General features: G+C 41.8%; 1 protein-coding gene across 11 annotated transcripts in view; it reads left to right on the forward strand.

Moving 5' to 3' along the window:
* Positions 1 to 15,331, forward strand: part of msi2b (musashi RNA-binding protein 2b) — a 246,492-nt gene that overhangs the window by 54,869 nt on the left and 176,292 nt on the right. For all 11 annotated transcript variants that reach the window (XM_058413320.1, XM_058413327.1, XM_058413323.1 and 8 more), the window contains exon 6: positions 1,049 to 1,141. In XM_058413320.1, the coding sequence (XP_058269303.1) occupies positions 1,049 to 1,141 (93 nt within the window). The remainder of the gene's footprint in view (positions 1 to 1,048; positions 1,142 to 15,331) is intronic.

Raw genomic sequence — 15,331 nt, forward strand, 5'->3', positions numbered from 1 at the left:
TCCCCCGACACGTCGCGCAGCCTGAGCCTCCGCAAAACGACAGGGGCAAAAAGACAGATGGATTAGCCATGGAGGGCTGCAGATGAGAGTAAAAAACACTGTGAAAGATGTTGGGGTGGCGGACAGCCAAGACAAGGACACAGGGTGTGCATTTCAGTTGCCAAAGACAGCATAGGATGGATAGGACTTGTGTTTATAAATGGCTCTATACTTCTCAACCTGTTTTGTCTTCAACCATCTTTTTTATTTCTACCGGGGCCTCGCCGCTAACCAGGCCGCCAGATATCAGTGCTGACCAGACAGAAGGCAGGATATAGCCTGTGTTTTTTAAACTTCAAAAGGAGCCATATGATTGCCTAAGGAGCTCTCTTGTTAGCTGTTATCATTGCCCCGTGTGAGAGGTGAGCTGTGTGATCCTCAATGCTCAAACTCTCAACACAATTAAGCGTACTGCGGGAGAAGTCCTGGCTCCCTGCACCGTACATCTCGCCAGCAGAGTGAGTTAATTGTGTTTCCTGAAACGCTCCTGTTATCTAAGCATGACATCGGTAACCACACATTTTCTTTGTATTGTTCATGATGTAGCTTCAAGAATCGATACTTTTTAACGGCTGTTTTTTTTCCCCGTCGCCATTAGCTTGTCTTTGAAGGTCCATCAAACCACTTCACTGCTCCACTGGTGCATTTTAATGGTTGCTTTTTGCTGATAAAAAAGAAAGTGTCTGTCCCAGTTTTTGCACAATAAGATGTTCTTTTCACAAATGTAACATTCACAGCTCAGGTGTACAACAACAAAAAAAAAGCGTTAAATCTGGGTGTAGGATAGGAGTTAGCCGGTCCCTGTGCACATTTCACCCTCAGTCAAACACACAGCGTGCCACCTCTGCATACTCCCAGCGGAGGACACCAAGAGCGCTCGTTTCTCAACTCTTTTCTGGCTCGCAGTGTCCTCCAGCTCTCTTTGTTGTCTGCTTTTTGTTTTTTTTTTGAAGTCTGCACTAAAATGCTTTCACATGGGCTTAATCTCTTGTCCTCTCTTCTTTTCCAGATGGTCACAAGAACAAAGAAAATATTTGTAGGAGGATTATCAGCTAACACAGTAGTCGAAGATGTGAAGCAGTATTTCGAACAGTTTGGCAAGGTAAGACCCAGTGTTTGCTGATTGGGAAACTGTTCCTTTTATCTCAAACTTTTATGCTTCCCTGTGTCCTTTTGATTTGTAGCTTTAACTTCTATATAAAGTCTAGATGAATTGCCGAAGTGTCCGGTCCAGATGTGAGAGATCACACATACAGCTGTCAGACTCATAACTTCACCACGCAGCAGCTAGTAGAAAGACACAGGGTTGTGGTTTCTTTAATTTAAGAGCAGTACACGTACATAGGTCCTGTCTTTTTAATCAGCCGGATGGATGTTTTATGCGCGCTTGTAATTGGCTCATGGAGATGTTTTGAGAGGTCTGGTGTTGTCCAGACCAAACATTAAACCTCGCAGTGTTTTTGCTGATTTCTGCAGCTTCTCAGGTCACAAGGTTATATTTTCACTCTCAGCTGAAAACGCGTCTGTTATCGAAGGCCGCGTCTCACTGTCTGCCAAACTGAGTAGGTAATTTATTGGAATGGACTGCCTGATTCCTGGGTAAATAGGTGTCACATTAGTGTTGCTGTTTGTTGTTAAGTTGGAGAAAGATGTCTTGGTTTAATGGACTGTCTCCTCAATTAAACTAGGAGTAAACTAATCTCGCACAGAGAGATGTCTACGGTGCGAGAAAAAAGAAATGTAGTAATTGAAATCCTTGGGTATCCGTGGCGGTTGTTTGGGATAAGTGTGTGTGTGGGTTGCGTGTGGGGTGTGTGTGGGGGGCTGTCTGGGTTCTCTGAATTAGTTCTCAGAGATGAGAAGGCTGTATATTACTTTGTAGCAATCCCCTGATGACTCTGCATGTCTGCCTACACAAAGATTTGCCATACTGCTGTGGGATAAGCTGATACTTAGCTTGAGATAAGGGTTTTGTGTGTGTGTGTGTGTGTGTATGAGAGAGAGAGAGAGAGAGAGAGAGAGAGAGTGTAGGCCAATTAATAGTGCCTTTGCAGGCAACAAGAGAGCTTCCTGGGAGGACAGCAGGTGGCATGGGGCAGGAAGGTCACAGAATCTGTCTCTTCGGATGCTGTGCTCTTCCTGAACCCTTTTTCTACTCCATGACAGCTTACACACACACACACACACACACACATTCACGTTTCTTTGAGAATCACTAGGAGGCCTAAGACACATTGAATTCACACCTCTACAGATCCAGAAAAATCCTTGCATGTAGGTGTTTGGAGCTGAAGCTGCGTCAGTGCTAACATGTCTAACGTCTCTATTTGTGCTAACGTGACCCATCATTTCCATTAACTCCAAACATTAACTCACAACAAGGATTTTTAGCTAGGATTCTCGCTTCAGTTTTGTGTTTACGTTTTCTGAGAGATTAGCTCCGCCCACAGGTGTACCCGTTTCCTCGATAGACGACTCAGGATCATTTTATCAGAGGTGTGGGTTTAACGGTAGAGAAGGGGAGGAAGTGAAAGTCTTCTGCATACAGCTCTAAAAATTCTACATGTTCACATTTAAAAATCATCAAACTTCAGCAATTCACATGAAATAAATCAATAACATTGAATATTGTAGCTCGTTATAATATTTAATACTTCTAAATACTTCTTATTATTTCTGTTAAATATGACAACATACTATATCTATGAATCTTTTATATATATATATATTGTATAACCATGTTTGGCATGATGATTTTGCAAAAAGCCCTCTTATTCCGTGTCTAATTAGATGAGATGGATTATACTCACTCACAGGTTTATTGTAATCAGCTTGGACCACGTCTGTAAACAAACTGCATTTATTTGTCTAAGCTGAAAGCACTCTTCATCACCGTCACCTCTCTCCAGCTCCCTCTCCTGTCTGTCCTGTGTCCTTTATGCTCGCTCTAGACTTCCCTGTCCTTCTGTAGCTCCACTTTGGTTTCATTAGACCTGAGAGTGCTTTCCAAGCCAGTGCCCAGCTACAGTCAGTTCTTTATGCTTCCTGTGTCCTCGCTCATATCATGAGCCAGAGCTGCTGCTGTGTCATAAGGAACTTTTACCCTCCTCTGGCCTGGATTGAGAACACAGACCTGAGAGAGAATTAGCATGCCAGTGCTGCCAGGATGAAATTACTGTCAATTATAGAATTAGAAGTGGAAAGATGTATAAGACTGTCATTTTTTTTCCCTCATGTTTGATTACGAGCGTTATCATGAATGCTCATCAGTTAAGCAGTCAGGGGTCATGGCAAAGGTTTTTGTTGCTTGTGCAGTAATTGAAAGTTTAGTAAAGTCTTTAGTGAGATTCTATGATTAGGGTGGACTTTATATCCCACTTTATATCCCACTTACAAAATGTATGTTAAGTAAAGCTGTAATAAAATATAAGCTTCTCTATAGCACCTTCATATATATGTCGTTGTTGTTGTTCTTTCGGCCACAGCGGATCATTTGGTCCGCATGTTTCGATTTGGCACAGGTTTTACACCGGATGCCCTTCCTGAAGCAACCCTCCCTTTTAATCCGGGGTTGGGACCGGCACTGAGGGTTAACTTTTCAGTGGCTGGGTTAGCTCCCTGCCCGGGAATCGAACCTGGGCCGCGGCAATGAGAGTACGGGATCCTACCGCTGGACCACCAGGAGGCAGCACCTTGATATATAATTAATAAAATACACATTTATTGCATTTAACATCTACTTGAAGCATCCTTTCCTTTCAGCTATCTGTTATAGTTTATGTAAAAATGTACATTGTAGTCCCACTCAATACAGTCTAGCCTGAGGACATGCCAACAAACCGTTGGCTGAATGTCTGATGCATATGGCACACACAAATCACACACTTCAGGAGTTTCAAAGTCGTCATCTGATTGGTTGGATTTCTGGGCGATGTGTGTGTCACGGTTTTTTAACGGTCCACCTGGAAACAAAGCCCTGACGCTCTACTTAACTCATGGATTTCGGAAGCCATCATGTTTACAACTGAGCACTTATGGAGGATCAGATAAATCCTAGATTTTCAAAATTATGTAAAGTTAACCGTAGAGACTCGTTAATTCGAACAACTTTCTCAAATGAATTGTCCACAAGTCAGTTTTTGTTTTTGAGGCACTGACATTTTCACACTCCTCACCGTGACAATGAAAATAACAAACTGTGATTGGCCTCTCTACATGCCACTCATGGTCAGTCCTTGGCCAGTAAAAGCTGCTGTGGAATCCAGAACACCTTCTGCTGTCAGTCTGAAGCTCTGGCTAAGCAAGACTCCACACAACCTCACACTTTTACCCTATGAAATATCTGAAAATTCCAGCATCTTCAAAATTTCCTGAAGATCACGAGAAGAAGAAATGAATGCTTTCACAATCTGGGCCTTTTTTATTTTATGATATTGCCTGACAAGGTCACTATGATAGCACAAAGGTAAGATGATGAGACTGTTGTACGTGCGCTTTCTAAGGTTCAGTGCTTTTTATGCTAAAATGCTAGTTTTAGTTTGACCAGTTGCAAAAGCTGAACAGCTTCTCGCTCCCTATATCACCCTGGAAGCTTTGTTTTGTTTATTTCCAGGTTTATACATGGAATGAAAAATTCAGGTATTTATTTCTTAGTCCACTCTGTAAACTGGCTGAATGGAGGCACATGGTGATAGTCTGCATACGGACCGTGTGTCTCTGTAACGTCATACCTTTCTGTCTCAGTCTGTATAAATGTGCGGCGAAAAGATGAGCAACATATTAAAAAAAAACGTGCGAGTGCGCGCTCTCCATAATGACAGCGTTCAAAGAGCTCAGTGTTAATTTAACATACCTGGTGAACCGCTAACATTTAATAACAACGTTTCGATTCACCTCAGGCGCAGGTAATAAAAAGCGTGCTCCGCTCTGTTAGCACCTAGCGCAAGGCTTCGTGCATCACTGGGCACTTAAAGTCTCATTTGATAAGCTCATTTAATGGGGGTGTTTATGGATTCGCTATTTGGAGTGTAGCTGCGAGGCTGTGGCACTGTATACACACTGAGGCGCAGAGTGAAAACACGGTACAGCTTCAGTGGCCGGAGTCTCGCTGGCGATCATCCAGAGATGTCCTTACTGATGAATCAGTGTAATCCAGCCAAGCGCTAGAACAACATAAACACTCATAAACGTGTCTGGCAGCAGTGTGCAAACATGCTTAAGGTGTAATGTAATTGCTTATATAACCTCTTAATTACATTGTCCTTTTAATCATTAATTAACTTTTCTTTTTTTTCTTTACTCTTGAATATAGGTATTTTTCAGTACTATACCGTCGCATACATATAAGATCTAGTTGTTGTAGTTTGGAATGCAGTGATGAACTGTTGCTTGTATGTGAATCAGCCGGCTTATCTGCGAGCCCCGCGGCCGCATACCCAACTGCGTGTTTCTCTTTGCACTGAGCAGGTTAGCGGTAATTCCCAGCCGAGGTTTTGTGAAGCCCGTAGCCCTTAAACGTTCTCCACACATCAGTGGCTTCACACAAGCGGGAACCCGGCTAACAAAAGGTAGAAAATCTTTAAGACGCTGGAAATACTCAATCACAAACTCGCTGCTCTCCAGTGCCCTCTGGAGAGTAGGAGGGAAACAAATGAGGAGTTAGCGAGGGATGAAAAGAGCAAGAGTGGAAAAGCACTGCCTTTTTATTATGTTTTTTTTTTTTTTTCTTCCTTACCCTCCCTCCTGTCTGCTGGATTAGTTCTGAGGTGATGCTTACTCCCCACCTCTCTCAACCCTCCCTCCCTCCCTCCCTCCCTCCCTCGCCGGGTTGCCTTGCCGAGCCCACAACTGTGTTTGTTTCACTACAGACTCTTTAACAAGCTCTCGAAATGGTTTTCATAGCGTCTGTGCCAACCAGTGAAACCAAATCTTCTTGTGAAGATTGAAAACACAATTGATTTCGGTGCAGGCTCAGGCTGCCAGCCCACAGCTCCGTTATTCGCTTGCCCCCTCCATGAGCAGTGTCACTGATCTTCCAGAGCTCAAGATTGATCTCTTGTCTGTTCCCCACTTTTTTTTCTTCCCAATAGGTTGGACTCTGTAAGACTTGGAATCCATCTCTTACCTCTCTACACCTTACATTTAAACCTGTGCGGCTCACACCGGGCTTCCTCGCTTTTGCAGACTTTTCCCTTTTATTGTTCTCGAATAGATTAAAATAAAATGTAAAAAAAAAAGTCATAATTGCTTCTGACAGCTGTTTCTTAACGCACAGAAGGTTAATATTTTTATTTAAATAGTCTTGAGCACAAGGGAGCAGCCCAGACCGTCGTCTTAACAGTTGGCGTGTGTGTGTGTGTGTGCTTTTGAAAGAGTTTTGCCATGAAAAAAAAAGCCGACTACGCACCCCAAAGATTTCTCCTCAGCTCCAGGGGCTGCCGCAAAGCTTTAAAGGCAGCAAAATCACTGGCGGTTATGGGCTCTAAAACTCCAGGAATGAAAGTGAACCGAGCATGCTGTTTGGGGAAAAAGAGACAAATGATTTAATATTCTCCCTGACCTTTGTTTGCTCTGAGTATTGGCAATGTTTCCAAGAGTCAAGGGGGGACGATTTTTAAAACGCCCACTTGAGGATAGGAAGTTAAACGGCTTCTTGGCAGCCATTTCCATTTTAATTCTATCTGCTTCGCTTTTTTTTCCTTTCTTTCTTTCTTTCTTTCTTTCTTCCTTTCCCCTTTTCCATTCGGAGCGGCTCTAATTCTGAAGCCCATAGTGCACACCCCGTAACGCTGACCATTTGTAACCCTCCTTCACTTGTTAGCCTAGTGTTGCATTTAAGAGCCCTTTTATTTATCAGAGAGCACGGCTTTTATTAAAATAAAAGACGGATATTTGCGACGTAGAAGCAATTATTTTCACAGCTGCTCTTTTTTTTTTTTTTTACATCATTATTAAACATTTACACAGTACATTTCCTGCAGTTCTGTTACGTTGGGTTGTGTTTTTTCCCTGTGGGTTTTGATGCTTTTGTTCTTTGTTCTTTGAAAGCTAATAAGCAATAAGGTGGAAATCCACGTGTTCAGAAGAAGATCCACCTTCTTTTTTTTTTTTTTTTTTTTTTTTTTTTTGAACATATCTGGTCTTGATTAAAAAGCTTTTCGACATTCCTGTAAGTTAATCTAACCTGCTAATCTCTCTTTTTACTGATTGCTTGTTCTTCAAAGCGCCTGTGCACTAAGCTGATTTCAGGAACAGAGGAGCTGTACTCTCTTTTAGATGCTGTATATTGCAAATCGGGGCACGCTGGCTTAGTGGTTAGCATGTTTGCCTCGCTTTTCCAGTGTTGGGGGTTTGCCCTGTGTGTGTGTGGATTTTGCATGCTCTGCTTGTGCTTTGGGGTTTCCTCCCCAGTCCAGAGACATGTGTTGTAGGTTTATTTGTAGGTTTTATCTCTAAACTGTCTGTAATGTGTGAGTAGGTGTGTGAGATTGTGTCCAGGTCGCCCCCCACCGTGTGCCACGAGTCCCTGAGACAGACTCCAGGTTCCCTGCTAGCCTGTGTAGGATAAGCACTACAGAATATGGATGGATGGGTATTGTGAATGTGATCTGATTTACGTCAGCTTCATGACCTGATTTACTTTTAGCACAGAACTGAAACTCAAAATAACTTAATGAGACGTAATGTAAGATTTGCTTGGGCTAAATTTCTTGTTAGTGACTCTCAGGTTTCTATCTACACTGAAACACTATAATAAAAGTTAGACCTTTTTCTACTATAGAAATGCAACTGAAAACCATATCACCAGCACAGGATGATGTGTCTGGAATGATCAGGTTTTATTCATAGTTTCTCAGTGTACATGATTGAAAAGGTTGCTCATGTAGTAGTCTAGAGTGTGTTTTGTCATTTCCATATCCAGTCTAATATCTATTCTAACTTTAGCAAAACAATATTCTTGACTTGATAAGTATGTTTAAACATGCTTAGTTTATGAGTTTCATGGTGTTAGAATGCTCCGTGATGCTGTAACTTTATCACTTTATCACGTTATTTTGTGCCTGAATTCTTCTGTATGCTAAACTACAGCTCACCTGAGGACACAACCTTGTTATTAATATATTAAACCTTTCCTAGTTGGTAATGTTAGCTGGCAGAAACACTGGTCAAAAGCAAGTGCATTTTCGAGCAGTGTAGCATAGCATATAACCATATAACTCTTCCCCTGCATTTCACACTATTGACTTTAGTGAATTCTTTATTGAAACTTTAGGATAAAACAATGGTTTGCCCTCATTCCAGTGCATTTGATGCTCAAATTTTGGAAGAAAGGCTATGGATGTTGATTTTCCTAGTTTTATTTACAAAATACATTTATTTTTATGTAAAGACGGGAACAGACTTTTTACAGCAGATGGATGGATGGATGTATGGAGGGAAGGAGGGATGTATTGACAGACAGATGGAAGGATGAATGGACGGATGGATAGATAGAGGGAGGGAAGGAGGGATGGATGGACAGAAGGATGACTGGATGCAAGACTGGACAGACGGATGGATGGAAGGATGGGTGGAGGGAAGGATGGACAGATGGATGGGCAGATGGGTGGACTGACAGACAGATGGATGAGTGAATGGATGGTTGGATGGATGGATGGATGGATGGATGGGTGGACAGACAGATGGATTAGAGGATGGATGGATGGATGCAAGGATGGATGGATGGATGGATGGATGGGTGGGTGGGTGGACAGACAGATGGATTAGTGGATGGATGGATAGATGGATGGGTGGGTGGACAGAGATGTATTAGTGGGTGGATGGATGGATGGGAGGGTGGACAGACAGATGGATTAGTGGATGGATGGATAGATGGATGGGTGGGTGGACAGACAGATGTATTAGTGGGTGGATGGATGGATGGATGGGAGGGTGGACAGACAGATGGATTAGTGGATGGATGGATGCAAGGATGGATAGATGGATGGGTGGGTGGACAGACAGATGTATTAGTGGGTGGATGGATGGATGGGAGGGTGGACAGCCAGATGGATTAGTGGGTGGATGGATGCAAAGATGCATGGGTGGATAAATGTATGGATGGATGGATAGATGAACAGACTGATACACAGATTTTGATCCTTCATGGGTATTTATGGAATGAAGAAGACTTTCACAGTCACTACATTGTCACTGCTACCATGACCTATGAGAATCAAACAAACAAACAAACATTTGTCTTTGTCACACACTTCCAAGAGACAAAACACACACAGAAAGCGTTGTGTGCTGTTTGTCTCTCGCTGGTGTGAGCGCAGTGTTGTGTTAGTAGAACAGACACTCACCTTGCATTTAATACACGCCACACAAAAATGAAAGTCGCTGTCTAGACCTGCACAGTGTCTTTTATGTGAAATGTAAAAAAGAGAACAACAGGTTCATCCATGTTACTTTGACTCAGTCAGAGTCGCTGCCATTTTGTAAAGGACACAAACATGATGCAACATCAGAGAAATCATCAGGAGAGAATAACAAACAAACATTTCTGGGAATTTACTACACATTCTCTCCATCGGCTAATCTGTTCCACATGCATATGTCTAGTCTGTGCTACTGATTCACTCATTTACTAGTGTGGTGTACAGCATGCTCCAGACGTCTCAGACCACACTGAAAATCAAGGACATTTTTTGGAAATAAAAACATATTAAAATAGGGAAAGTAAATGTTCAAGGTCTTCAGTTTTTAATATTCAAAATTCTGCACTATTTTTTCATATTTCTAGCTTCTTAAATTAAATATAATATGATAACAAATTTCATATATTTATCCTATTTTAAATCAAATATGATGAATAAAATATATTTATTTATTTATTATTACATATATTTATCCTATTTTAAATGAAATATAACTAAAACATATGTATTTATGATTTGATTTAATATATTTCTTCCATTTTAAATAAAATATGATATTGCCTATGTTAAATGCTTTGTACAAAAGATCAGATTTTTCTCATACATCAACTCTTCTACAGCAGTTCAGATGACACTGCTGGATTTGATCTAAAATTTATCATGGATCGGGTTTTTCCCTTTTTGCACACTGTCATTAAATCAAAAAGGGGAAGTGTTCAATAGAAGAAACTCTGAAATTCATGAAATATTCCAAAGATCCTTCTTTTCTCTCAGATTGTTGTCAGTAATATCAATTGTACTGAAAATCTCTTTATTAAATTAGAAAATAAAGACACATTTTCACTAGAGCTCATATACTTTTGGACCCAACTGTACATTTAGGTTAAATACGGTAAATTATATTGATTTTAATTATTATTAATAATTATTTACATAATACATACATAATTATTAATTATGTGAGTCTTGTGACATCTTGTTCATGACACTTTACTTCTGCCTATTCTATTACCTCTCACTTAACCTGTTTTAATGAACATCCATCACTCAAGAATAATAAGAAAGCATATTTTTTGTCAACGTGAAGTCCCATTATTTTATTCTCTTGTGCCATCTGTATTTTCTCTTAAGTTCTATACCCTTATCAAGCGGACATAATGTCATTGCTACTTGCCCTGGCTCCACCTGCTCCTACTTTATCTAGCTAAATCTTCCAAATGGGGTTCCTCTGGATAAGCATGGATTGGCTTGATTGCCTTTGAACTGAGTCATTGGGTAGTGTGTAGATACGGCTCTCTGACCAGGCACTTCTGTTTAAAGGAGCGGCTATTTTAAGAAGATTGACCATGATTGAAGAGGATTTGCAGACCCTGCTAACATGAGAGATAGCACGCCTCAATCCGGCCTCTATTGGAGGCTGTGCAAGCTGTAGAAGTAAGATGATGGGATGGGAGTGTAAAAGTAAAATGCTTCTCTCTCCGATTCCGTTGCTCACATTTGAAGATCTTTCACAAAGATCTGCCAGGGCTTTTTGGCTCAGCCCCATCGACTGCATTGAGCGACTCTATCAGATTAGCTTCAGATGGTCCCTCTGTGCCTGAAGCAGCGTAGATTACAATCTCCTCCAGCACTTCCTTGGCATGGAGTGTGCCAATGAAATCAGCGTGCAGAACTATTAGGATTTAACAGGGGACATAAAGCCCATTACCAGGGAGACCTTGGCATTTTCAGTCCTCAGCTAGTAGCCACCTGCTCACCTGTGGTGGTGCTCTTGGAGTGGTAATAACTCTGGACTCAGGGGGCTTCCTGTGATCTTCCAGCCAGAAGGGCAGCTTCTGAGATGTGGCTCTGAAATAAAGGTTCACCTGCCAGGTCACCTCTTGGACAGACACTTCTGCTGGGTCCAGGGCTTCTGAGAGCATGCTGGTAACTGATATTTCCCAGAGCCTTCCTGGAGCAAAAGCAGTGTTTGACTGACAGCTTCCTTTTAAGCTGGCTCGCTCTTCAAAAAAAAAACCCCAAACAGTTGGATTAGTGGCCCGCAATTCAAACCGCAGATTGTTGTGAACTTTGTTTCTTTTGTTGTTTTAACTTTGGAGCCTTCATCTTCCAAGACTCTCATGTCACACCAGCAGAAGCAGTGGATGCAAAAACGAGCATGACTCAGTGTGAAAACAGATAATATGAGTTGGGTAAAGGACAAAAAAAAAGATAAGAGAGAAAATTATAAGCATCTCCTGATTGCGCTAACAGCATGGGTACTGATTTTGTGGAGAGCTGCGTGTTCGTTAGCGTACTGTCACATAATATGGTGCTAGGGTAACAAAAATTGACACAAAACAATATCCCACTGGGATATCTACCTCCTGTGCTTAAAATGTTTCAAAAACTCTTGGTAATGGCCTTGTTTTTTTGTGGTTTTTTTGTCTCTGCTTACTTTGTGTGTTTAGTTGAAGGTAGAGCTCGCAGTGTTTTTTTTTTCCAATCTGTGGCTTGATGTAAAGCTTTAATGAAGCCTCGAAGGTATTGAGCATCATATACAATTACTGTGCTTACATGGCGGAGAACGAGTGTGTAAGTCGCACTTACTGGAGCCCAGAGCGCCGCACGGGGAGCTGTAGTGGAAGTCTGCCAGCGTTCGGGAGACTAACACATCAGGAGGAGAAAAAAAAAACCCATCACACACACGCTCAATAATTAGACAGAATTCGCTATGAGACGCAGCCTTACCAAAAGGGCATGTCCTTTTAAATGAGTGTCAACAATGGTGGGGTTCTGCTATGTCGGTTTGCTAGATGGAGGAGGAGAGATGGATAACTGGATGAGGCAGATCGGATAGATAAATAGATCTGCTGCATGCCGGCAGTGTGTGTGTGGAATAGTGCATGTGTGTATGTGTATGTGTGTGTGTCAGCGAGCTCTCCGTGAGCATTCTCGTTGTGTGATTCAAGCACACAAGGAAATGGTGAAGGACTTGCCAAGATGCAGTCCTAATTAACTGAAATGCCAACGTTTACCCACTTTTTTCCCCACAACAAACTTTCAAATCATCTCTAGGGGGCTCGGCGGCCACCACTGATGAGACGTCGGCGTACCTGCCACAGAGGAACGCTTTCAGCGCCGAAATACACAATAGGGAAGACGGGTTCATCCTCTAAAGAGATAGCTCCTGCAGTGTAGTCTAGCGAGAAGGCAAGGTCAACCAGCTCCTCATATCATGTTCCTATTCACAGTGGGCGTCTCAGACAGCAGGGATGCTATCCCCTCTTGTTGCTCGAATGATTAGAGAGGAGGAGGTGAGAAATAAAAGAAAGAACAATAGCTCGCTACGGATGCTATTTATTTTTAAGCAGCGACATAAAAACCCGAGAAGACTTTCTACGTCTTGGCATGAGGTATACGGCGCACCTTGTAAAGAGATTTCTAACAAGGCTCCTTCATATCACGCCGTTGAAAAGGCTTTGACGGAAGACAGCACATCTCCCGTCACGCTAATGATATATAACTGTTTATAAGGAAGCGTATTGTGTATGACAGTTCAGGAAATGATACTTCCATAGTCTCCTAGCAGCTCAAGCTTTGAGCCAGAGCACACACTCGGTTGGCTCCATTCCCAGACAGCGGAGACCCTTGGAAATTAAAAACATTCACGATCCATTAAAATAAATACTATTTTGGGGGACTGATTTATTCTTCCCAGAAGGTTTCGAACAAGAGCAACTTAGCCCTATAAATGTCACCTTGAACAGATTAAGAGGAAGATGAAGCATACCTGTTTGCACCGATTGCCAGTCAATCTTATATTTCTGGCTGTCCTGGTAAACATTTTCAAGGCCGCGTAGAGGAAGCAGAGACGTGAAATGCCTCAGTTGCCCCCTCGCAGGCTGAGAGGAAAAGACAGATTTGTCAATTTGCCTGACGCCAGTGAAGAGCTGACCGATCCGTCTGAGCTGTAGCCTCAAGAGCACAATTCCACAATGAGGGAGTGAACGATGAACCTCGTTCAAAAGGAGCGGAACAAAGCGGACACGAGTTCTAATTTCCCTCCGCAGCAGGTGGTTGTCATCCGTCGTCCCAAACAGCTGGCTGGAGGCGGGTGAGAGAGGAGGCCGGGGCTTAGTGTCCCCATCAGCCGTCTTAATGACAGCATTCAACATTCTGTCCTCCAAACCACACCATCACTCACAGATGTTCAGAGCATTCCCCTGAAGTGACGACCTCCATATCGGAGTCACCAAAAAAAAAAAAAAGTAATTAGACACAATTGTTGTGGATATATTGGGACTTCCTATATGATCTCGAACAGATTGATCCCACAGAGTTTCGGTAAAGTGTTGGTACTGCGCTGTGGAATGAGAAAAGGAAGGCAAAGTGGGAAAAAACGTGATGCAACACCTTCTGTTTTAAAAACCTCTATCTTCTCTACCTTCACAAAGCCAGCTGTTTACACAAAGTTTCAGCAGGAAGTAAGGATGAAACCTGCTTGTGTTTTTTTTTTTAGTTTTCATACGATTGATATATGAAAGCTCAGAGGATCAGCCAGAACCTCATACTTATACAACACTGACCTTCTCTTAGAAAACAATGCTTTATACCAAAGTATATTTCTACTTAAGTACAAATATTTCTAGTGGTTTTAAGAGGTGTATTTGAATAAACCTCATCAGACTTATTCATTACTTATTACAATCCTAACATTTTCATCCAATGACTTTCATTTGTCATTGCTTGGATGTCTAATCATCATAATAGTTCTTCTGAGCTGAGCCCAATATTTATCTCAAAGGTAGAAAATCTGGACCTGCTGTAACTGGGGAGGTGGTAGCTTAGTGGTTAAGGCATTGGCCTACTGATTGGGAAAGTTGTGAGTTTGTATCCCGGGTCCACCAAGCTACCACTGCTGGACCTCTGAGCAAGGCCCTTGACCCTCAGCTGTATAAAATGAGAAGAATTTTAAGTCGCTCTGGATAAGAGTGTCTGCCAAATGTCAGAAATGTAAATGTAACCGGCTGCCACTGGCCCGACACCATCTTAACTAACAAACCTTCAGGTGATAGAAAGCACACTAAAACACAAAGGCTTGATTAACTTATATAAACCTCTTTCTCCTTCTTCTTTCAATCCAGATGTCCTGACAAATTTTATATATTGAGCTTAAAGTGATCCATTGTCTTGACGCCTTGTGAGTTCATGTTCAGTTTACTTACGTTTTAAGGCAGCAGGTGAACTTACATTTCCAAGTTTAACCATCTTGAAGTATAGGAAAGTTGTCCAAGTAGTTATTACTATTATTTGTCTAAAGATTTGTGAGAAGAAATGTCACTTTAATGTACATTAACATGAGGAAGAGTGTTCACCAGCTAGCATTTAGATTTGATTTAGTTTCTCAATGATACACACTCAAACACCCATTCAATATACATCCATGTCTATAGCACCACCTATATTAACTGCTTAACTACCAACACTACCTACACTGCCACCAACCTCACGTATTACATAAGTGTGCATATGTTTACAAAATCCTCTTTGTTTACAATCCTCGATCTTTGCACAATGTACTGTATAATATACAGAATGCACAATGCTTAGCACTATTTTGTGTGTCTGTCCTGTATTGTCTGTTTGTATGAGGTAGCACATGATACACTTTATGTGGCTAGGACAACTTACTTTTAGTCCTTCACTCTGTAGTGTTTTATGTAGCTCTGTGTTGTTTTATGTAACACCAGGGTTTTAGAGAAATGTTGTTTCATTCCACTGTGTACTGAGTCAGCTAGATATATGGTTGCGATGACGGTAAAAGCTTCTTGACTTGACTTGACATAATTATCATGTGCAGTTAGCTTGTGTCAGATAGAGTGCAGTAAAGT

The sequence above is a fragment of the Hemibagrus wyckioides genome, linkage group LG17 (assembly GCF_019097595.1).
Source record: "Hemibagrus wyckioides isolate EC202008001 linkage group LG17, SWU_Hwy_1.0, whole genome shotgun sequence".
Lineage (NCBI taxonomy): Eukaryota > Metazoa > Chordata > Actinopteri > Siluriformes > Bagridae > Hemibagrus > Hemibagrus wyckioides.